This window comes from Chlamydotis macqueenii, chromosome 2 (genome assembly GCF_036417535.1).
Source record: "Chlamydotis macqueenii isolate bChlMac1 chromosome 2, bChlMac1.mat, whole genome shotgun sequence".
Classification (NCBI taxonomy): domain Eukaryota; kingdom Metazoa; phylum Chordata; class Aves; order Otidiformes; family Otididae; genus Chlamydotis; species Chlamydotis macqueenii.
The window spans coordinates 144738231-144763808 of record NC_141557.1 but is presented as its reverse complement, the minus strand read 5'-3'; the positions used below and the strand labels follow the sequence as shown (position 1 = coordinate 144763808).

The following is a 25578-nucleotide window of genomic DNA, read 5'->3' as shown; positions in this document are numbered from 1 at the left end:
TCCTGTGCATGAGCAGAACACTGACATCTAGTCTGAGACCCATATTTTATAGAAGATACCGGAAAACTGAACAGATAGTTCAATTGGAAACTCTGCAGATAAGGGTCAAAAAACTTTATTTGAGGGCTACAAAATAAGCTTTAAAGAAAGGTGCACAAAAACTGACGTGTTTAGCTTCTCAGAAAAATGATGAGCAGAGATTTATCTACAGTGCATAAAGAGAAAAGCCTGATCTAGGACAGAAAGGCATAATGAAAAATAAGAGCTGGATATTATAATTTAAGTTAGGAATTAGGCAGATATTTCTGGTGGCAGAATGATTAACTGCTGGGACGATTACCAGAGGAAGTGGTGGATCCTCCGTCTCCTCTTGTCTTCAGATCTAGACTGGATGCATTTCTCCAACATGTTATTAGCTTCAATAGCATATGAGAATAATGTTTAATTTCTCATGTTTATGTAAGAGATCTCACTATAGGTTCTCTTGACCCCACTTCTCACTTGCAATCACTGCATCATCTTAAGTTTTAAGGACTACAACATGTTTTCAATTATGTTAATGTAAAGTGTAAGCGTTCTTAAAGAGACGTGCATTATCTAATTTTTCCTATTTAGATATTTATTATTTAATATACAGACTTTGAAAAAGTATGCAGCTTTGAGACAATCTTGATGCAGTGAACTTCAGATAAGAACTGATTCAGCTAGCTTCAAGGCAAACAAGACACTTCAAGTTATTAAGTATAATAATAAACTTTGAGAAATCACAGGTTATTTGGCTTTTGGTTTGTCCTTACTCTGCTCCCATGTGCATCTGCAGTAAAATTTAATATAAGACACATTGTATCTAATGCTACGATTAAATGCAGACTTGACTTTATTTGGAAAAGTTATAGAGCATAATTTAAAGAAAGTATAGCATAAATTGTTTCTTTCTACATGAATTTCCATTTTAAATAACTATAACTTTGAAACTGCCTAATTTATTTCCTTCAGATGTGACTCTTTGATTATGAAAATCTCCAAGCATATCAGATTGCATTTTGTGCTTTTGACTGTTTTACACTATGTTCGATTAACGTTAAAAAATGGGAAAAAAATGCCTATCAATAATTCAGTAAAAAAAAAAAAAAAAAGATATTAAGTATTTTACAACCTGTTCACTGAAACCCATTAACTGTCATATTTTTAAAGGCTGACAATATCATGAGCAAAATTATTTCTCCAGAGAACAAGAAATTAATGAGTGGTATAAACCAGTTCAGTGCCTTGAGGGGGAAAAAGTTAGGTGGTCCCATGGTTTGTTTGTGCATTACTTTGGAGAAAGCCAAAAAGAAATACTTTTAAGCTCAGTTTATCTTAAGTCCTTGATCCTGATTTACTGAAATTTCCTCCTGTCCTCTGCCAACTCATGTTCAAGCCTTAAGTGCCAGCTGGTCAAAAAAGTTTAGTTAACTCTTCACAGCAACAGGGGGACATTGAAAGAGCTGCTTGCAGGGGGGTTTTGTGGGGATGAGGGTGAAAAGTTTTTCCTGTGACAAGAATTATGCAGAGAGGTGAACCAAATATTCCTCAAACACTCAGAAAACATCCAGGAGGAAGTTTGAAGAAAATTATTTCAGTAGTTTTACATGAACGATGAATGTTTTTACATGGTCTAGAGCTCGAGATGGCCCCAGAGTCACTGCCTGTGCCAGAAACACGGCCAGGCTGGGAGCCAGGGGTACAGCAAAGCTCTAGGCGTGTGGTGCATGGAAATGAAAATAGGCTTAACGGTACTTCTTTATGAAATAAAATAGACAATAACACAAATAGCCAATGGTCTTACAACGTCTCTTTCTTTCACGTTCCAGGCCAAGCCTGTCAGGCAGCATGAAGCAGTCAGTGTCTGGTATTTCAGTCTGAATAAATTTCCTTTAAAACTAAAGAAGTTACACACTGTGTGTGTGTGCTAGTGGACATACGGTAATTGTGTACCTGTTTGAGTACTAGTTTTGGGGTAGGGAAGGAACCGTGTTTTTCCCTGGAGAGCTGAAACTCACCCTTTAGTCCAGCTCTTCCTTTCCACAACTCTCTCCATGGTGTGTTTGCAGTGGAAAAAAAATAGCATCAACATTCTAGGAGAGCTGTGCTGCCACTCCCATGGAGGCAGTGGACAGGCTCAGGTGCAGTGCCACTGCCTTATGGAGGGAGCGTCATCCTGATGCCTTTTTGCTTCCTTGCAGAACTCCTCATGCACTCCTTTTCCAAAGATAATAGCAGAGCTTTGAAAGCTGGCCCAGATCGTAGTTGACAGAAACCAGTTGGGTGATTTTATGTTCCTAACTTCGTTGTAAAGTAGACTCCGTATGAACAATAGACTTCCAAAAATGTTCCATGGGCCATAAAGCTGTTTCTAAAGCTGGTACGGTGGTTTTATTGTACTAGTATAAAAACAAAAGGTTTAGCAAGCTGAAGTGCCATGTTGGATACTGTATGTATCCATTTTTTATAAATGGCTGTGCACTATTAATTTAAATATCCATGAAAAACTGGTATGTGACTATTGGGAAATAATTAAGATTTAGTGCCCTTTCTCCAGTTTCTGATAATGAATAAACTTCCTGAAGCTATATGATGTGGAATTAACTGGTCACAGCATAAATCAGGCTGGCATGCTTATGAGAGTTAGGTCCTTATAGGCAGTCTTGGGAAAGGGCTTATCTTTCAGACAGCAGGAAAGCTACCGTAATACATTTAGGGATAAAGCCATGTAACTGAGGACATCTTTTAAATCCTGACTGGCCGCAACTCAAAGATAGAGACTGTCTCTGCAGTAGATAACTAAGCATGCTGGGGTGTTACCTGGCATGACATTGAGTGGCCCAGGTCGGTCCACATCCATATTACTCCCCTCAGAGCTCCTAAGCCAGAGATGTGCCTGCGGAAGCAGCCCTGGCCTGTGCCATCCCCCTGGGAAGGGCAGGGGCTACCCCAGGTTAAAACATGTCAGATGATTGAGGTACAGTGTTTGCGATATTATTTAACACCACTTCATTTAGTAGTGCAGGTGTAGCTTTACTATGGAGAAGTCTCTGACCACAGTGTGTGGGATGTACAGGTAAAGGGAAGTCCTGAAAGCTGAATTTATATCATTAGGGATAAAGAGTGTGTTACATCATGTCAGTAGAGGAGAAATATCAGAAAAGATAATATACTAACTAGAAGACCAAGACAGCAACTCCATCATGACCGTAGTACAGACAGTAAGAGCTATAATGGATGGAGTGAAGTTCTGATTGTAGTCTGGAGAAGAAAACAAGTGCATATGTTTCATCTCATCGCACCAGAAAAATATCTGAGGAGAAGGGAGAAGTGTACACAGTATACACCAATGTAGTGATGGATAAACAGAGACTAACCTGACCAAATTTAGGTAGACAATATGAATGCCTTCTGTATCAGCACCTTCTCTCGTATAAATCAAATGAATATCAGCGAGCAATGCAGGTGCAGCAGTTAATCTGTTGCACCATTCCTGATGAGCAGACTGAGGTAATAATTTTACATCATATTATTAGAAATAATACATTCATTTTCACTTTCAGTTGTTATTCAGTAGGAATCTTCCTACTGGATCATACTTTATTCCATCGTCAGGTGTCCAATTGAGCCTTTTTTCTTACTGAACTTCAGTAGGATTTTCTGTGCGTTACTTGAACAGAGGCAGAAGTGATAATTAAAACTATTTTTGAGCTGTTTAAGTTCAAAAAAAAAGAAAAAAAAAGAAAAAAGAAAAAGAAAAGGAAAAAAAGAAAAAGGTCCTGGGAGAAAAATTGTTCCTTAGTTCTTGACCAGAATCGCTAAAGGCAATTAAAAAAGACAAACTCTTCACAACTAAATAGTATTTCTTAGAAGAAAAAAGAATCCCTAAAAAAAAAAATCAACTTTCCAATACAATCTCTCTCGCTGCAAGAAACTCTTAATTGAACAAAATGCAATTTCCAGTATGAAATTAAACCTTGCAGGTGCCACAAATAAATGTTGTCTCAATAGATTTTATCTTCTATTCCCTCTATGATGAGATAAAAATAAAATGAATTAAATTGTCCTGAAAATGGAGAAATGGAAGAAAAATAAAGAGTCTGTTTTGAAATACTGGATAGAAGGAGTTTTAAGTCACATTAGTTTCCAACCTAACCTAGAGAAGTTCAAAGCCAATTAGTTCTTAGATATAATTGTTTCCTATACAGTTAAAATATATCTACACGTGTATGTGTACTCTTGACTATGTGTAAGTATTTTTTAATTATTTCAAAATTTGCTTTATATTGCACTGTGAAAGGAAGGAAAATAAACAAACACAAACCTTTACTTGGAAATATTATTCTTGGCTCTACTTGCAAAGCATCTAATGTGACATGCTGCTGACTAAGATAAGAATAGCGAGTACCCTGCATGCAACTGATAGTCATTTGAATTCTGAGCTAAATCGACATTAGATAAACGTTGTGGCTGGAAAAGAGACCCACCTGTTTTCACACAACTGTGACTGGAAAGACAATGGGACTCGACATTTAAACATCTGTACTATTCATTTGAACATAGGTCTTCCATCAGAGTTTTCTGAGAGTTTTCACATCACCTTGAGTTTGCTAGTTTTCCTCTTCCCCTAGTGTGTTTTCTTTTATTTTCTTTTCTGAGTCTGTATGTGTGAATTTTTATTTTTTGCACTTCTTTTATTCATTAATGACTGGAACTGCTTATATTCGAGAGAGAGTAATGGGCACTTCTACAAAGAAAAATGCCTATTCTTTGAAATGATGGAAGTGGAAGCCAGTTTTCTGTTAATATCTCACTGCCATCTACTGCACGCGTTGGAAAACTGCACTGTGGGAAGTGCATTGCTAAGACGACTCTTTTCCCGGTGAATTTACCCTAAAGTTGAGGAAAAGTCCACTGAACTCTCAGTAGACTGTGACATTTAAATTCCAATCTTTGTGGATAAATCAGTATTTCTTAAACAGATGACAATGTCTGATGATACTCAATATTGTCCAGAAGGAAAGAACATCAGATTTTAGTTTTACTTAGATAGTTTATATTCATGCCAGATTAAAAGTAGATATGTACTTTGGGAGGAAAAGAGTACCTCACTTTGCTTATTCTTGCCCTAAATAGTAAAACATTTCATTTCTGAGTGGATGTGTCAAAACAAAAAAAAAGCTATTGCGATTAAGATACAGAAACTTGGGATAATTTGATTTTTTTTTTTTTAGTTGAGAAATTATTCTTTGATTCTTTTAAATTAGCTTTCATCTCAGTAGCTGATGTCTGGTGTAACTACACAGATACCAAGTATATGCAGTGTTAAGTGTTGGCTGGGTTATAATCATTTACCCAAGTTGTGAAATTATTAAATTAAAAATAAAATACCAGGCTTCTGGCTCTTAGGAACTGAATAAGATATCATGCAGGTTAGCTCTGCATTACAGTGTTTTCGTAATGATTTGTGTAGAAATTACAAAGTTTATTCAAGACAGAAATTTCCCTGATTTTCATCAGTAAAGCTGCCATCAAATAGACAAGAATGTGTGAGAAACATCTAACAGTGCATTCTCCAGAAAGGAACTAATTTCCTTAGTCTATTATTGTAATAGCTTTGTTAATTTCAGTAGGCCAGGAATACATGTAATTTATACCAATTTGTATTGCACTGAAAAGTACCAAAGAACACCAGTAAGCTTGCAAAGCCAAACACTTTGAAGCTGAAGAGATGCCTTCCTTTGCTTCTTCTTTGTGTCAGTTTTGATAAAGCCTGTAATTATAGTATGTTTTTTTTCTATTTTTATTCAGTAATTGTTCTAGGGCCTAATTTCCTCAACATTTTTCAACCCTTGCAAATGAAGAAAGAATAATTCCTAATTTTTCTAAGAAAGCCATTGTTACCATATTTTAGTGCTTTGCCAATATTAATTTACTCACCTTTACAAATTCTGGTATTTTGGGATTCAAAGTGGTGTTGTGGGCAGCTGATGTACTCTGTGTGATCATAACATCCTTTCTGTTTTCTTCAGGGGCAACAGAGGGTAGTGACACCCACGGCATGCAGTTTCCTACATGAGAAAAGCTCTTTACGTCCTCTTCCTGTGGGCTGCTTGTCAGAGTTGCTTTGTAAATCATGCTTTAAGAAGAGGTTGACTTTGTAGCATGGGGGAATTTTTTCTTTCATTGAGTGTGTGTTTATAAGATTTCTTAACAATTTGTGCATTTCTCTGGCAGTTTCAGTATCCAAAATTTTTAACCCGACTGAAAGCCCCTGGAAATAAATTACCTCCGGGGAATAATTTTTGGACTGAGTCTTTGTTTGCTTGGTTGTTGGGTTTTTGCAGTCACTGTTTATGTGTAGTTTGATGTGAACTGCAAATGGGGAGTAAATGATGAGGCATACGTGGGTTTTTGCGGGACAGAAGTTGTCCTGCCAGAGAGGACTCCTCCAGCAGCTCACATCTGCCATCTTGCTCTTGAATTGATCTGATGGGTTAAATCATCGAGTATCTCTGTTTCCACTGTTGTCATTAGTTCCCACGGTGCCTGCCATGCTTCGGTGATACGACGTGAGTGTAACAAGTTTTCTAGCTTACTGTGGGGAGAAGATGTTGTCACAGGCAGGGTTTGTGATAGAACTGCAGCCGTAGGGGAACGATGTGTAAGTGCGCAACACTTGGCTCCTAAAAGGACAAATGAAAGGGAAGAAAAGATAAAAAGGTGTATTTAGCAAGGTCTGTATCATCCCAGGACACCGTTGTGCCTTTGCTCCTAGCAGAGAACATTCTGCTTGTGAAAATCCCGGGGAGAGATATCTGTAAAATAATGATTTGTATATGAAAATGCAGAAAGTCTGTGAGGGAATTACACAATGAAGTAAACCCGCACATAGTAGTTGCTATTTTTTCTTCTATTAAATGTTTTAAATTTAAATCCTTGCTGCCCTCATGTGGATGTGTGCTGTGTTTGTCTGCTGAAATGAGCAACTGACAGATTTTGTTAGAAGAGTGGTACATACAACAGTACTTACGCAGCAGCTGAAGGACAATTCAGGTACTGAACTGATGCTGTCTGAGCCAAGGATCTCAAGGAGCATGGCCGGGAGTCCCTTTGAATACAACTGCGACTTTTGAACTCTGGAGAAGCAGGAGTGCCCTGAGTGTTAGCAATCTGCTGCCTGAACTCTATCTGGAGAAAGCTACTTTGCAGCTGACAGAAGGTGATGAAGGCTCTTTCCTAACCAAGTAACATGTATCCCAAATTGACCAAGTGGGTCTATCCAGAAGGAACATGCAGTATTTCCAAACAGCTTTCAGCTCAGGGTCTGAGACAAAGCACAGAACTGAGCACGAGTGTCTACTATAGCAGCATGCAGCAGCTGTAGGAGCAACACTGATAAAATGGTACAAAAAGAACAAAAAAGGAGGAAAAAAAATCCAGCAAGAGCCAAGTTAAATAATTGGTTTTGTACCTGTTGCTCTCTGATGTACAGACAATTGCTGTGTATAGTAGCATAAATAATGGGTTTTTTCAGGAATTCATGTTGGAATTGCATTATTACCTGTATGTTATTGTACCACTACCTATGTGTTACCATACCATTAGAAGCTGTGGTACATCGTTAGCTAACGATAATGTTTCATTGCATAGCATATTAGTTGCCCATCTACCTACCACAGGCAAGTGGTCCAAACGAAAGTGTAATGGATAACACTGTAAAGATACCAAGCACTGAGATAAGTTACTTAGTAAAAAAGGAGAACTTACTCATAAGTAATTTACAAAGCAAACAGCAAAACTGAGTTTTGTAACACAGCAATAAAGGGTTTGAATGAATGGCTTTGCCAATCTTGCTTCTGTAAAATAACCTATGCAGAAATATGAGATACGGAATAATAGATAAGCTTTTAGGCTTTTATTTGCTAGATAATTGAACCCCGAATACAGTTAAGTTTCACAACTACCTGAACTTGTGCAAAGCACTTGGCACTGTCCCGCACAACATGCTTCTCTCTAAACTGGAGAGGCATGGGTTTGATGGATGGACCACTCAGTGGATAAAGAATTGGCTGGATGGCTGCACTCAGAGAGTGGTGGTCAATGGCTCAATGTCCAGGTGACAAGTGACGTCCCTCAGGGTCCGTGTTGGCCCCAACATCTTTGTCGGCGACATGGACAGTGGGATAATGTGCACCCTCAGCAAGTTCGCCAACGACACCAACCTGTGTGGTGCCGTCAACACGCTGGAGGGAAGGGGTGTCATCCAGGGGGACCCTGACAGGCTGGAGAGGTGGGCCCATGCCAACCTCATGAAGTTCAACCAGGCCAAGTGCAAGGTCCTGCATGTGGGTCGTGGCAATCCCAGGCACAGATATAGGCTGGGCGGAGAATGGATTGAGACCAGCCCTGAGGAGAAGGACTTGGGAGTGATGGTGTATGAGAAGTTTAACATGAGCTGGCAATGTGCCCTTGCGGCCCACAAGGCCAACCGCATCCTGGGCCGCATCAAGAGGAGTGTGGCCAGCAGATCGAGGGAGGTGATTCTCCCCCTCTACTCTGCTCTGGTGAGACCCCACCTGGAATACCGCGTCCAGCTCTGGAGCCCCCAACGTAAGAAGGACATGGACCTGTTAGAACAAGTCCAGAGGAGGGCCAGGAAGATAATAAGAGGGCTGGAGCACCTTTCCTATGAGGACAGGCTGAGAGAGTTGGGGCTGTTCAGCCTGGAGAAGAGGAGGCTCTAGGGAGACCTTATATAGTGGTTTTCCAGTACCTAAAAGGGGCTTACAGGAAAGATGGGGAGAGGCTGTTCAGTAGGGCCTGTTGTGACAGGACTACAGGTAATGGTTTCAAAATAGAGGGAGGTAAATTTAGATTAGATGTTAGGAAAAAATTTTTTACAGTGAGGGTGGTGGAACACTGGCACAGGTTGCCCAGAGAGGTGGTGGATGCCCCATCCCTGGAAACATTCAAGGCCGGGTTGGATGAGGCTCTGATCAACCTGATCTGGTTGAAGATGTCCCTGCTCCTTGCAGGGAAGTTGGACTAGATGACCTTTGAAGGTCCCTTCCAACCCCAGCCATTCTCTGACTCTATGATCTTTCTTAAACCCTATACATTTCAGTGTATACACATGACTTTACAGTGTATTGAACAAATTCTGTAAATTGTGTTCAGAGCTCACTCTGATAATAAAAATGGAGGAGCCCTTTTTTTGACAGTCAGAGATAAAAAATGCTTTTCAAGGAAAAGTTGGTTAGCTAGTTAGTATGCAAAGGAAAATGCAATCAAAGTAAAAACAGGAAGAGAGTTAGCTTGAACAGTGCTCAGATATCGTGCTCTTTGCGTGAATTATTTGTGTTTGCTCCCATTGCTATTAACATCAAAGGCTTTCAAAAATAGATTGTCTGCAATCTTAAAATAAAGGTTGAAGATGAGACCTGGTGTGGAGTCCTGTAGCTTGGAAAAGCGATGTGAGGCATGTGGCTATCTGCCAGATGACAAGCGGGCGAGTTATCCCTAGGAAGGATGTAACACCGCTTAAGGGTGCTGCTGGCTGCAGATCCCAGGCAGCTGCACTGGACAAGTTGTGTATTTGGGTGCCGTTTCTGGTCAGGAGGGGTTTACAGGCAAGGTGGATCAGACTTAATATCTCACATCTTGTCGTTTCCTCTCCTGTGCCGTAGTACTGTAACCTGTTATTGATAGCGGTAAAACCCCTCTAGAGAGACAGTCCTTTTGCTCTCCCTCATTTGCTTCACCCAGGAATTGCCTTCTGGATTATAATCCACTGCTGCTAAAATCCACTCCTTTTCAACTGGCCCAGCAAAGTCGAGCACAGTGGAGCCCTGCTGCTTCGTATGGAGAGAGGGGCGTGGGGTCAGAGCTCTTGCTTTCAGGAGCAGTGAGGGTGGCGAGGTGTGGGGGACACTGTGCGAGGCTCTCTACCAATGAGGTTCTCCACACCCCACCCATGGCACAGGGAGCCACTGCCATCCCGGCCCTGGGGCAGCTCCTCCTCTATCGTCTGTCCTCACCCCACTGCCCTCCCATTGGGGAACTGGGAGAGTTTGGCTCCCGGATTCTCTCTGAGGATCTGCTTTCTGTGTCATGAACATCATGCTCTTCAAAAGACATCTGTAGCAAGATATTCAGAAGTTGCTTCTGTTCACTGTGCTTCTGCTGGCAAAATAAGCACTGTAATTGAAATCTGAATTTAATAAAATTCTGGTGCATGGGGACTTCAGCAGCATACTTTGCTTGAACTCTCTGGTCTTTATAGTCTCTTTTTTCTTGCTAATCTCTAATCTCTCTTGCGTTCTAGTAACAACATGGGAACCGATGATTAGCCAAGAAATACCTTTTATATTCGGTTTTCTGATTAAAACGATAGTTGGAATTTGGGACTCAGCATCGCCAGCCATCTGGATTTTCTCTGTGTGGTTTTAATATTGCCCTGAAAGTAATGAGACTTGTTCTGTACAACAGGGCACTTGGAAATATAGCGAGCAGCCAAAGAGCTCACTAACAGGATAACAACTTACAGGGTTTCAGTGGTGCAGTAGTACTGTCCCCCCACAGGCTGCTACTCCATGGCACCTGTAAAAGAAGGTAGTTTGCCTTTTGGTGTGCCTTGAGGGGGCAAAAGCAGGTAGGAGGAGGATTGCTGCAGGGCAGCAGAAACACCGAAATCTCTGTTGCACAGTCACATGTCAAATAACTGAAATCCAGTCCAGTTAATTTCTGGTTTAAGGATATTTTATGGGGAGCATGCTGGCAATTTGATTTGATGCTGTGTTACAGGAGCTGCTTTATAAGGCTTAGGCAAAGATAACTGGGTTGTGTGTCATTTATCTGTTCATATCAACGTTTTCAGAGAGAAAATAATAGGATCTTTCACTACCTTAAACTTGCAGCATTTGCTCTACTTCTCTGGAGGAGGTTGTAGAGAAAACCAGACAAGGCACTGACTGGAGTTTGTATTTCTTTTACTAACTGGTCTTTACAGTGAAAAACCTCAGCAAGTAAGATCATTGAGGAAATAGGATAGCAAAACTCCAATAAAGCTCTAAATTATTTTGCAGGTCTTAAAAAAAATCAATCGACCAGCAGCATTCATCACTCATTTCAAATTGTTTCATCTCATCTGCTCCTCCCTTAACAAGTATTGCAAAGATTTGGGTTAAAAAAATTAGAATATTTAAAGTGCAAGTTAGAATACAGCGATGAACTATACATTAATCCCAGTTCTGATGCCTTACAATATACCAGCTAGTAGAATTGCATAATAAAATTTTGATATGGAAATGTCTGTAATTCAAACCATCTTGTTGTAATGCCACTTTCTGTCCAGTGTTCCTTCCCTCTGACCTCATTAGGTGTGCCCAGTCATTAGGTACAGTGTTACTACAGAGTTTTAACTTAAAAGCTGCTTTGATTAATGATTGGTTGGACCCAAGTTTTACTGTGTAGGATTAACTAGATTTAAAAATGGCAAAATGCCATAGCAGTGTTAATGCTGGACTTTAATGAGAAGCAGAAGCAAACTCCAAGGACCCTTATGATTTTAATATGGACTAAACTCATGTGCTTGTTACCTTAATGTCCTGTCCTATTTTATATACAAGTATTCCAATAATTCCTAGAGAATAGTAGCCTAGACAACGTATTACAAAGATATGATCTGAAGTATATAACCCTATATTTTAAATGAATCATAAATTTTGATAACTTTAGAATCAGATTTATTCAGTATTATTGTAACAGAGAAAAATACTTCATACTGGTTCAAGCTTTTTTAATTAGGAAACAATATAGAAGTAAGATAAAACCAGACTGGCAAACATTTCTCCCAATTTATAATATACTGACAGTGTAGACGAAAAATGTATTTTCACATTTTTATGTTGTCTGCTACTTGAATTTCCTTTTGCTGTCTTCTTAAGTTCATTTAGTTCTCTTGAAAGTTTATGAAGTTGGCACCTCTAGAGATTGATAACCTTATTTTTTTACCATTGATCACATATTTCAGTATGCAATACTGCCAAGAAAACCCAGACCATTCTCACTCCAGACAGCATTTGGTCATCTCCTTAAATCCTACTAGACTTGGTAGGATTTAAGCATATGCTTAAAAGGCAATTCATTGCTGAATGAGGGCCTTTGTATCTAGCATTTTTTCAGTCCATGCTATCTTTACTGACATAATCAAAGAACACTGATTTATTGTTAAAGCTGAACAGGAAAAAACTTTCCCAACCCAGGAGCCTGAGAATTTTTTTTTTCCTGCATTGATCCTGATTTCCCAATTTTGGTTATTTTTCACTGAACCTCCAATAGTAAGAAGCGTGTAATGAAGTTTCTGTTCCTGCACAGTAATATGCTGTGAGAATTAGGCACAGTGTACTAATAAGCAATAATAGCAGTTCTCCACAGAGGCGGCACTGTTTTTGCCAAAGCATGTGGGAGGCCATCCAACCAAATACTTGAGCTGTAATGCCTAATTTCTCATTGAAATCACGAGTATGTTGGACTTGACTTAAACAGGATTACTCACTCAAGCAAATTTACGCAAGGGTCTACGGCACGTATCCAGCTTAGGAGCCTACGTACTTGTTTGGCACTGGGCCCCAGGCACTTGCATAATGTTGCTTGCGTGACTTATCCTGCTGAAAGTGAGACTTGCATCAACATGGTTACTCATACCAGCAAAATTGTGCCTGTGGACAAGTGATGACAGTCGAGGATCCTGCTTCCTCTTGTACCACATTGAAAACTTCTGTTTTCACAGATGATCAAAGCTCATTAGCCAGCGTTACCTTTGCCGTCTCCATCAATAATTTCTGTGCCACTGAGCTTTTCAACTACAGCCTAATATAACTTCTGCATTTTTTGCTTAATTGACTCATTGATTTTTTTTTCCTATTTTTAGGAAGAAGGCCAACAAAAACAAAGGACAAGAAAAAGAAGAAAAAGAATTTGATGGAAAGGGCTCAGAAGCAGCACAGCATCTTTTTAGCAACAGACAAAACAAGCCAGTAAAGACTTAATTTTCTTTAATATATTTTTTTTTGCAAAGTGCACAAAAGCTGCTATATGCTCCTGCCCATGGATGCACTACGATTCAGCTGCTTTGACAGTATTGGTGGCAAATAACTTGTGAAAAAAGCCCACAAGCTTGTTTGTTTTATTTATATATTTTTATTTTATTTTTTCCTCTCATTTTTGGTCTGAAGACTTCAAGGTCAGGAGCCCACTGAGTTCAATCAGTGGAAGTGGTGCTTAAGTGCGTCAAAGATTTTGTCCTGAGTGCCTCGTCAACGTGTTGACACGGAAGGGAAGCAGGAAAGAAACCTATGTATCACCATTAGGCGGACTTGTGCATATTTAAATTAAAAAAAAAAAAAGAAGGAAGTCTTGGAGGTGTAGGTACTATTGCATTTATGGCCTTTGTTTCCTATATTTGTACATTTCAAGAGTAAATGGATATGACTTACCTACTTAGTGTTAATGTACGTTGTTCTCAGCACCTGCTACATTAAAACAGTTGTATAATAAAACTGCTTTAAGACAATATACCACAGGAGTTACTGCTTAGACTTGCAGAAGCACAACAGAATGTGTACATACTACTCTGTCTACATATAAATGAACATATTTACTGTACATCTATGCATTTTATGTATAATACTTTATACATGTTTAAAATTATGTTGTGTTGGTTCTCGTAATATACTTTAAAATAATCCAGTAAATGTTTACTTTTTAATATGTTTTAAGTATCTTCTCATATTTCTCAATAGTTACAAAATGGATTTTTTTTTCTCATTTGTAAAGCACATTCAGATGGCTAAACTACCTTGTACTGACCATCACAACGGAGTATCAGCTCTGAATTATACTTGCCAGATTAGTAAACCGCGAGTCTTTTCTGCTATTCTGTACTCCTATCTCAGCCCTGGTGTATTTTGTCTCAGAAAAAGACTTATAACTTTTTTAAGATGAGGCACAATGATGATAGATGTTTTGAGTATCAGGAGAGAAATTATATGGAAAGTTCTTGGCATCTAAGATTGTATGTGTAGTTTTTTTCAAATATAATGCACAAGGTTTTATTTCTCTTAGTCCTGATTCAGTCAGGTACAGTAAACAAATACCTGAATAGGGGAAAAACAAAAGAAAAAGCTATGTAAATTCAGTCACTCAAAAGTGTAGCAAACCCCAGTCAATGTCCCAGTATTGCCAGTTATTTACAGAAGTTTAGCAGTTTTAATCTGCACCTGGTGTCTGTTTTGAGGGGTTTTTTTGGGGGAGAGGTGGGGAGAATTGTCTGTGTAGGAAGTTAAAATGGCTCAGGATGTGTAATTTGGTAATCTAGTGTTATTTGGGTTGCACTCAAGGAGATATTAAAATATCTGCTGGGAAAAGCCCACACTAAAATAGCTGTCATTTATGCTGTCACTTAGAGAAGTTAGTACAGTTCTAGGACTAAAACTTGCGTATGACTTACACAAAGTGAGGAAAAGGTAAAACACACCCCAGACCCCTGCAAATCTCATTTTGACATATACTTTAGAAAAATCCCAGAAATCTCAGTTTTAGTTTTATAGGTTATATGCTTTACAAATAAACTAGGGAAATAAAGCATCTATAAGCACAAATAGATGCCTATTTAGCTAGGACAAGTGTTGCTACAAAAAAGTGCAGTAGTTAGGCACATATCAATGTTCCATGAAACTGCTTGTGGACTTCCATAAACCATGCGGTTTTCACCATCTGTTATTTAGAATATGTTCATATTTACCTATAACATAATAATCTTAAGTACAGTAAGATTATTCTGATCCTAGGCTGCTATTTTGGACATTAAATGCTGACTTCAAAAAAAAAAAAAAGCACAAAGAAGAACTGTAGCTGCCTGTTTGCTTACTGGTTATCAAATTTGGCTGTAAGTGCAGTGAATGCCCTCATACAATCCTTTCAGTAGTGGTTACAAATGTTGTATTAGGCATGTCAATGAAAGAATGCTACAAAATACAATAAAATGATGTCATAAGCTTCTGAGTAAAATATTTTTGGTACTTTTTAATTTAAAGAATTTATTCCTTCAGAATAGCATACACACTGAAGAATTGGAGAAGGTGTGTGGATGCAGATTTTTCCCCATTGGAGTGGAAAACTTGAGGGTTTTCTAAACAGCTGTTTTGTTGATACAACATGTTTGAAAAGCACTGTGCATTAGATATACATTGATTACTCTTCACACAGTCACCTTCATATTCAGAGTTTCCTTGAGAGTGACAAGAAAGTCATCCCTAAGTAGCAAGTGCCCTCGTGTGTAGTTTCTTTGTTGTCCTAGACATCTGTTTTTATCCTGCCTTTACATGGTGGATCCTATCAATGTATTCATAGCACTGGGGTTTTTGTGTGATCGTACTTCTCCTGAGGTTAGAAAGGACTGTTCCTTGGACATGGGAAAAGGTTCTTCACTGAGAGCATGGCCAGTCATGGGAACAGGGTCCCCAGGGAAGTGGTCACAGCACCAACCCTGTCAGATTTCAAGGAGCATCTGAACGATGCTCTTAGGCATATGATTAGTTTTAGGTAGCCCTGCAAGGAGCAGGGAATTGGACTCAAAGATCCTTATGGGTCCCTTCCAACTTGAGATGCTCTATGATTCTATGATCTTGAGAAATCACCTAGTCCTAATCGCTGCTTGAAACAGGGCTAACTTTGAAGTTATATCAAATCTGGCTGAGATGGAGGATTTCACAATCTCTGTAGTCTGTGTTGCCATGTTTGACCACAGGGAATTTTTTGTTGTTGCAGTTTGTATATGTTGCCCCTTGTCCTTTTAGTGTGCACTTCTGCGAAGAGCTGGGCTGAGTCTTCTCTATAAGTCCTGTTCAGATAGCTGAAGAGTGCTGCTAGATTTCCATTTAGCCTCCTCTTCTCTAGGCAAAGCACCCACTGTGTGTGACATTGCTATGATGTGCAAAGAGTTATTTTTGAAAGCGTACATTCCTTTATATCTTATTTATCTGTCCCAGAACAGAAAATTGCATAGCCATACTCCACATTTAGGATCTCTCTATCTTTAGTATGCCTTACCTTATCCTGACCTCCTAGCATCTGTCTCTTTAAAATTAAAAAAAAAAAACAAAACCAAACAAACCAAACCCCCTTCCCCAAAACCCAGGTGCAAGTTGAAAGCAATTATTTTGTGGCTGACTGGTCTTTACTGTATCTCAGCTGTTCTGACTATTGAGAAATTATTGTTAGATGTCTCTTTTCTTATTCCTCCAGGAAAAAAAATGTTGCTTTCCACATTACGGCAATGCAAACCTTCCATATTACGAATGTCAGTATTAGGAAATTGTTCTCCTCTTACACCTATATGATTAATACAAAGATGGCTATGAAAGAAAAGTGAATACTTGCAGAATTTACATGATGTGCCTTCCTTTATCAGTATGAGTTTATAGTACAAAAAATGCAGATTAGAAAAAAAATATAAAGTAGATTTTCTTTTGTTAGCTAAAATTAAAACAAAAATCAGTGAAATGCCATGTTAACTTTATTATTTTTTATTAAAATAAAAAAATATTGATAAAATCTTGATTGAAAGCTGCTAAATTGAGAAGACTTTTCCAGGCAGGTTAAAATCAAAGTTAGTACTTCAATTTTGTTATGTTGATGAAATAGAATATAGAATAAAATGAACTGGATACCACCAGCACAAGTACCACACTTTTTAAAAAGAGTGATGCTACTGATGGCTGATGCTACCACTTACCAGGGTGTATGAAAGTTTTGAATTCAAACTGCACATCTCTTCCCTTCGCCAACAAAATGTACTTGTCTCTTGACACTAGTTCACTTTCACTTCTGATGGTGTAAGCCAGCATAAATTCCAGTAAACGAAACTGATGTTATTTTGAACCAACACCAACAAGAACAAAACATACTGTTCTGAAAGCGTAACCCAGAAACCACTGTCAACTTTTTATTTAGTTCTTTACTGAAAGTTCTGAGCTGCACCTGGCATCATTTCTTTCATGAGAAGACTGTGTCCAGGAGTGAGGAAAGGACATGAACTTGAGGAATTATTAGAGCAGCCTGGCCTACAGGACACCTGAGGGAAGGCAGGCCAGTGCATAAAGTGCAGCTCCTCTCAGGAGTGAAACATGCTAGAAGGAAAGCCAGCGCTGACTAGAACGAGCACCCTAAGTGAACCCAGCCTTCAGCCTATTATCTAACTCTTCTAGACGTCAACTGATATTTTTTAATGCAAATAGTTCTCTTTATTTCTAATGAACATACGTCCTCAACCTCAGTTGAATTCTTACTTAAGTTGCCTGGTAGTGTATCTGTATCTGTCGTCATGCTGGCTGTGACAGAGCTGCCCAGCCTCCATGTTTTCAAATCGTGTCTTCAGTGGCACTCATATAATCTTGTTGATTTTAATTGGGCAATACCAATGAGACTAACTAATAGTTCATAGACCACAAATGAATAAACACTGAAAACGAGGCTGATTTGTTTTTCCTCAGTCACTTCTCAAAATAGAAATTCAGGTCAAGAGAACAGACAGTGGCAGTTAGAGAATATGTCATGTCTTGGCTTGCAACTATGTCTTAGCTTCCCTGGCAGACTTTAAGGGGGCTTTATGGGAAAAACGAGAGCTTTCCCTCCCCCTAAGTCCTCTTTTTATCAGAACTTTAGTGAGAGATTATGTTTTATTTCTCTTTTGAAATTGACTTGGAGGTATTGGTTGCCATGTACAGAAGTTAAGGCTCTCAGCAGCAGAGAGGCTCCTTATCTTTGCTTCAGAATTGTTTCAGTCTATTATTTAGTTGCTGTCTAGGGATATGTGCACAAAAAATCTCAGAGACATGGAGTGCAGCCGCAGGATTTCTCTGTCACAGTTTGGTACTCTCCCTTTGGCCTCGTGTTCTTTGTAACCCTGTGGCCTGGCTTCAGCAGGAGTAGTGAACAGCCCTTGTACCTCAAATGTCTTATGGTCTGCTTGACTAGGGTACGCGTATTCAAGCTCTAAGGCTAATCCTATTTTATGATCAGATGTTTTCTCTCTAAAGAGTTAAAGACAAATTCAGGGACTAAAGGTCTAGAAACCAATGATGAGAAGAATAGACAAGTATGTATCCTCTCACGTCCATAATCTAAACCAGGAACAGGTAAGTATATAGGCAAGTATAATGACAATCCCTGATCCAATGATTGCAGATGCTGAGGGAGTATAAGATGAATGGACTGCAGATTATGACTCGTGTGCTCACAGTGTTGCCCATTGTCACTATTGGAAGCTGAATATTGAACTATTGGTTTGACCCATTAAAGCCTCTTTCTAGGTTTTTGTATAAAAGTTTGTTGCTTTATTAAGATAGTTTATATAACAGTTTTTCTGCCTTTTTTTTTCCTTTGTCATGCACTCATCACGAATTTGTAAATTCAAATCAGTTCAATCACAGTTCAATGAGATATTGTTTGAAATCAAAGTCTTTGATCAGTTCTGATGAGATAGTTGTTAAAGACAATTGGTGACTTTGGCAGGAAGGGTACAAAGTTCTTATCACCTAAAGGTATATTTGACTTCGAACTAAAACCATGAAGAATTTTCCAGTTTATGACAAGATCACAGTTCATAGAAGATTGGCAACAGTAGGAAAACGAATGTGGAAGAAGCATTTTCAGTCTGATTTTTGTATGCAGTTATGGTAAGGACGCATGAATGCTGAGTTGAAAGCATTTTCAAAATCTGTACTGAGATGACCCAAATTGTATTTCTTCTGATTATAAATGAGCTGCACTGCTGCAATGCTGATTAGCTGAATGAGGCAATCATTCTTCATTCTCATATTGTTATTATTTTTCCTTCATGTAAACAGTGCAGCAAAAGTATTTGGTTTTTTATTCCTACTCCTTCTTCCCTTTCCCTCCTACTCCCCAGTGCTCCCTATACCATAATTTAAGGAATTCCCATGAGCTCTAAGCTGCAGATGCTTTGCAATATGTAGCTGACTTGCAGAAGCTTTGGCATATATTTCCAAGTTACACAGCCAGTCACTCTGAAGAAAATCCTGATGTTATTCAGAGAGAGAAAGTAGGCAGCACATGCGTTCTGGAAAAATATATTAATTCTTAGGATTTCTCTGATCAGCTTAATATTTTGAGGTGTGATGTAAAAAGAAAGGGCAGATGTATTATCTAGGAAGTCTCAAATCCACTTCTTAGAAAGGTGAGATCTTTGACCATACTGGCATGGAATAATTTTCATGTGGTTTTAAGCAGAAAGCTAGCATTAATGTGCTGAATACACAGAGGAGATGGGGAACTCGGCTGTACAACAGAACTTCCTGCCACAAATAACCTTGTAATAAACCCAAATTACCTTTTCCCTATTGAAAGGACTAACTAACAGATATAAATATAGATGAAGGCTTCTTGAGCAAATACAGGCCGTTTAAGGCTGATGGACCCTTTACTAACAATGAAGATGTGGTGTGTATTTCAGCCTGGAATATTGTATTACCAAGGATATATTCAAGACCAGTCTTGAAACCCAGCATATATTTCTAAAGATCATAGAATCATAGAATGGTTAGGGTTGGAAGGGACCTTCAAAGGTCATCTAGTCCAACCCCCCTGCAAGGAGCAGGGACATCCCTGACTAGATCAGGTTGCTCAGAGCCTCATCCAGCCTGGCCTTGAACGCTTCCAGAGATGGGGCCTCCACCACCTTTCTGGGCAACCTGTTCCAGTGTTCTATAACTCTCATCGTAAAAAATTTTTTCCTAATTTCTAATCTAAATCTACCCCCCTCTATTTTAAAACCATTACCTCTCGTCCTATTGCAACAGGTCCTACTAAACAGCCTATCCCCATCTTTCTTGTAGGCCCCCTTGAGGTACTGGAAGACCGCTATCTGGTCTCCCCGGAGCCTCCTCTTCTGCAGGCTGAACAGCCCCAACTCTCTCAGCCTGTCCTCATAAGAGAGGTGCTCCAGCCCTCTGATCATCTTCGTGGCCCTCCTCTGGACCTTCTCCAACTGGTCCATGTCCTTCTTGTGCTGGGGGCTCCAGAACTGGACACAGTACTCCAGGTGGGGTCTCACCAGGGCAGAGTAGAAGGGGAGAATCACCTCCCTCGACCTGCTGGCCACGCTTCTCTTGATGCAGCCCAGGATGCGGTTGGCCTTCTGGGCCACAAGGGCGCATTGCCTGCTCATGTTAAGCTTCTCATCCACCAGCACTCCCAAGTCCTTCTCCTCAGGGCTGCTCTCAATCCATTCCCCGCCCAGCCTGTATTTGTGCCTGGGATTGCCATGACCCAGGTGCAGAACCTTGCACTTGGCCTGGTTGAACTTCATGAGGTTGGCATGGGCCCACCTCTCCAGCCTGTCAAGGTCCCTCTGGATGGCATCCCTCCCTTCCAGCATGTCGACGGCACCACACAACTTGGTGTCGTCAGCGAACTTGCTGAGGGTGCACTCTATCCCACTGTCCATGTCGCTGACAAAGATGTTGAACAGACAAGGGCAATGCATAGTCAGTAACTAAATCTTAATTCTTGTATAAATGTCCATGCAGTTGAGGTGGTACTGCTGGGAACTGACTCACAAGCGTCCTTTAACTTAACTGTGATGGCCAGACACTTTGAAGTCCCCACTTGTCTTCTCCACAGACTGCCAGAAATCATTATCAGCCTTTCTCCTTAGTTATGCTTGTTGAGAGCCATACATATTAATCTAAATTGAAATAGATGGAAATGTATCTGTGTTTAGGAGGCCACAAATCACAGCAGCCCAGAAACAAGCATTCTACCGTGTCTGCTATGTCACATTAATCTTCAGAGTGGAGCTCAGACAGACATCTAGGTGCAGATGCTTCATTGATATTTCAGTTGAATCTGTAGTCTTTCTGAGATGAAGCTATCAGATACCACTGTGTTTATCTTGCTTGTGAGGTCCCAGAAGGCCCATAGAGACTTCAGTGAATTACCGTGAGTTTGAGGAGGCACAAAGCTGTAAAAACACAGTCTTGGCTGGTGTCTAAAATATCATCCCATTTTTTTTTTGAGAGAAATCATATCAGTATTCAGTTAGATACAGATAAAGACAAAACCAAACATATTCCAAAAAATTTCTGCCCAAGCTGAAGAATAGTATAATCTTAAACTGGCAAGAATCCTGCTCTTAAACTTTTTGGAAGCTAACATCAGATGTAATCAGAAGCACAGGCTCACAAATGCTATTTGTCAGTGAAGTCTCTCCATGGATAGATACTATTCAGCTTCAGACCTTCAAAGTGGAGCATGTCTAAAATAGATGTTGTACTTACATCTTTAATAGTTGTTTAATAGTAGCAGTAATAAAGATATATATAATATTGTGACCTAAAAAATGCCAGTTACTCAGGACAGTGAGATCTTAAGAGGGAAGGAGTCCATCCAGTATTTAACAGGCTATGAACATCTGTATTAAAAAGAAGCAGCTGTATTCAAAAAGGGCTGCATCAAAAGAAGTGTGGACAGCAGGTCGAGGAAGGTGATTCTCCCCCTTTACTTCACTCTCATGAGACCCCACCTGCATCCAGCTCTGGAGCCCCCAGCATAAGAAGGATGTGGACCTGTTGGAGAAGGTCCAGAGGAGGGCCATGAAGATGATCAGAGGGCTACAGCACCTCTCCTATGAGGACAGGCTGAGAGAGTTGGGGCTGTTCAGCCTGGAGAAGTGAAGGCTCCAGGGAGACCTTATAGCAGCCTTCCAGTACCTAAAGAGGGCTTATAAGAAAGATGGGGAGAAGCAGGCCTGTTGTGATAGGACAAGGGGTAATGGTTTTAAAATAGAAGGACGTAGATTCAGACTGGATATAAGAAAAAAAAAAATGAGGGTGGTGGAACACTGGAACAGGTTGCCCAGAGAGGTGGTTGATGCCCCGTCCCTGGGAACATTCAAGGCCAGGTTGGACAGGGGTCTGAGCAACTGAGTCTGTTTGGAGATGTCCCCCTGCTTCTTGCAGGGGGGTGGACTAGATGATCTTTAAAGGTCCCTTCCAACCCAAACCATTCTGTTTGTATGTATCTATGTATCTGTGGAGCTGTTAAAAACTGTGTGCCATATGAGGTACCATATGCCACGTTTAGATAAGTATTTGTTTTGTAAATGGGACCACAAAAATGCTATTTAATTTTTAAAAGCTAGTCTTGTAGATGAGATCTTCCTTACCTCTTCCCATTCAGTATTTGTAGGTAAATCTATTTCCTTGTGGGGGAATAAATCCTTTTTCTGCTCTTCATGAAAAAGTACAATTGCAAAGGCGATTTTCATCAGTGGGGGACAGCAACAACTGAAAAACTAGTATAAGCTTATTAGGCTCTCAAAATTCTGAAAATGCCCTCATTTCTTCCAAGCATATTATTTTAACCAATCTGGGTATCTCTGGGTCATGGGACATCTAGAAAGCATGTGTGCAAATATGAACTTCTCAACAGCATGGGAAGACATTGGCTTGGACCAAATGTCTTGCATGTTCCATATCAGTTCAAAGCCAATTGTGTAAACTGCTATTTAGAAGTCTGTGAGCTTCATAACTGTTACTTAGCTTTTTTAGAGAAAATGACAGGCCTTTAATTTTTACTCTTTTATTTTTTTTAAAAAGGAAGAAAATATTATTTCTTCCATGAGTTATTTCAGTAAATAATTCAAAGGGAGATGAATGCAAGTTGCTAACAAGAACTGAGTATCTGCCAATTTGTAAAACTACTTTTGAAATTTTAAAAAAAACGAACTTAAATGTCTACTTTATATAAAAACTACAAATTCAAAGGATTCTTCTGATGAGAAACATTTGATAGTATGAAGCATAAAAGTATGACATATGTAGCTGATTTATTAGAAATTCAGTGCTGTTTTCACAATATGCTGTCACATGTGACTATTTTATTTATCAGTACAATTTATTTTTTTTTCTGAATTTATATTTGGCATACAGGCATAAGTGGGCAGAAGTTACAGGTTTTAAGTCACAGGAGGAGGCAGTGGTGACCCATGTAGGGAGGCCAGGAACTACTCTGCCATGGTCACAGCTGCTTCCAGCTGGCTCTGAAACAATTAGTGTCAACAGCAGGAAAATCCGTCCTTGATAAAAACTTTAGCTGAACCCAGAAGACCCCAGTGTTGCTACTCAAAAATATTATAGAAGGACAACTGCAACTTCTGAGGTCTGGAGACCCTTGAAGCAGGAGAGTCTCCATGTTGAAGATGGACATCCTGATGGGCCTGTGAGCGACTCTGTCAGTGCAGGTACACCTCTGAGGGACTGCAGCTGTGGGTAACTGATGCTAGGGCAGGGACACCCCTGAGGGATTGTGGCTTACCATCTCACTGGATGGGTTTTGATGGATTTAGTGTGATCCACAGTGGAAAGAAGGAAAATAAAGACTGAGGATGGAGGAGGATAGTGGTTTATGTAAAGGGATTTTTTTTTTTTTTGTATGTGTTCTTTTTCTCAGTACCAGACTTGGTAAGCAGAAGTTTGTGTTTGTTGGCACCCCAGCAATATTCCCCAAATCTAGACCACTTTGTCCACAACAGTGCAGGTTGAAGTAGACTGGTAGGGCTATTAGTCCTGAGGTCCCAATTTCATATGCAAAATTCTTCTTTATGTATTTATTTGTTTCACAATATTCTTGAAAACTATTTTGCAAATGTGTTGAATCCTTGTGGGAAGTGCTGAAGGCAGTCTATTTAGAAAGATTAGTGCCTATTAGATGAAAAGTAATTCGTAAACCTCTGGCTCCTGGTGGTGTGCCAGCATGGGAGAACTTTCAGGATCAGTCCTCTGGTGCACGCTCTTTTGCTTAGGATCAAAGAAGCATAAATATATATCAAAAAGGCTGTAGGAGGAGAAAAAAGACAAGTTGAGCTAACACTGTGATGCTGCAGAGAGAATCACAGAGAATATTTTAGTCATATTTCAAATGAATTGAGCACAACTGCAGTTTTAATTTAAAAAGTCTCCATATTATGAGATGTTTGGCATGAGAAATAGTGCTAAGCTGAGGGAACATTCAGGTTAGAGAAGCAATAAAAAGGTCCTGAACAGATTAGAACATCAGATAAGACAATATATCTCTTAAAAAAAACAAAACAAAACAAAACTCATAAAGTTACCTTTATAAGGAGGCAGTAAAGTAAATGAACTGTGTTGGGTCTGTTGGCAGCTTAACATTTATTTTGGTTCTTTGCTTGAAATTGTATGCAAATATTTCCAGGTAATTTACAGTCTAAAATGATGCATTTGGCAAGAGTGCTGCAGAAACAAGAGTTTCAATCTCTGATTGGAAATGTAAGAGCAGTACTTAAAAAAAAAAAGAAAGAAGAATTAAAGTGCTTTTAACAAGGAACTAATTTAGTAGTTCCATTTCATTGTCTCATACTTCGTGTCAAGTGGTAGCTAGTAATATTTTCTGCAAAGAGTAATGGAGATCTAGAATAGAAACAGATGCTTCACTTCACAAAAATTGGTGCTCTCAAATATCCCTGTATTAGAGAATCTCTGATGTTACCATTCTGTCTCTTAGGTAAGACTAAATTCAAATCCATTTGAACTATAAGCCTGTGTTTTTAAGGGGGCCTTGGCCGAACACACTGTACTTGAGGCATACGCAACAGCAGAGCCAGTCCAAATCAGTGCTTCTGCAGTCGGTGAGCAGTCATCTGAATAGATGAGGTGATATTGCAGGTTTTGCTGGCTCAACAAGTAGGAATTACCGTAATTTGTCGCAGCTGTGGGGTATTGCAGTGTTAATCCTCTTCCCAAGAAAAAGTCACTTTGGTGAGCACTGAGGCCACAATGTTCTGCAAGGAAACCCGTTTGCACAGAGCCGGCATTTTGTTTAACAGCTTCCATTAAAAAGCATTTGGAGTGAGGTGTGTTGTTAGAGGGAAACATATGAGGGAAAGTGGTTTTCCCATCAAGAAGATTTTAATGACTGGCTTGCTTTCTCAGCTCTGTGGGTGAGATTTTGCAAAACACTGAGGCCTGAAGATTCATGTGGCTATGTCTCAAGCATTGTTCTCTAGCACTCTTCCAGTTGCTCCCTTGACCTCTGTGTGGATCACTTTGACTAGATGTTATCATTCTGATTAAAAACTAATGAAAAGACAGGAGTTTCTTTTGGTGATGTTAAGAAATAGTAACATCACACAACTACTAGTGTAGCCATTCTCTTGTCTTCTGCTACTTCTGTTGGGAGCCCTTCAGAGATCCTGAGCCTAGTGCCTTCGAGGGAGAGACACATGTTCAACTCTAGGCCAGAGAACTCCCATATCTACATAGAATCATAGAATGGTTAGGGTTGGAAGGGACCTTCAAAGGTCATCTAGTCCAACCCCCCTGCAAGGAGCAGGGACATCCCCATCTAGATCAGGTTGCTCAGAGCCTCATCCAACCTGGCCTACATGGCACTTCCTTGTCATGCACTTGCAAAGAGAACGAGCAGAGACAACTGTCCCCAATGCTAAAACAA

General features: G+C 39.7%; 1 protein-coding gene across 1 annotated transcript in view; it reads left to right on the top strand.

Moving 5' to 3' along the window:
* Nucleotides 1–15098, top strand: part of RSPO2 (R-spondin 2) — a 114191-nt gene extending 99093 nt beyond the window's left edge. Inside the window, exon 5 of the mRNA XM_086742544.1 lies at nt 12959–15098. Within this exon, the coding sequence (XP_086598670.1) occupies nt 12959–13068 (110 nt within the window). The 3' untranslated portion in view covers nt 13069–15098. The remainder of the gene's footprint in view (nt 1–12958) is intronic.
* Nucleotides 15099–25578: the final 10480 nt, after the last annotated feature.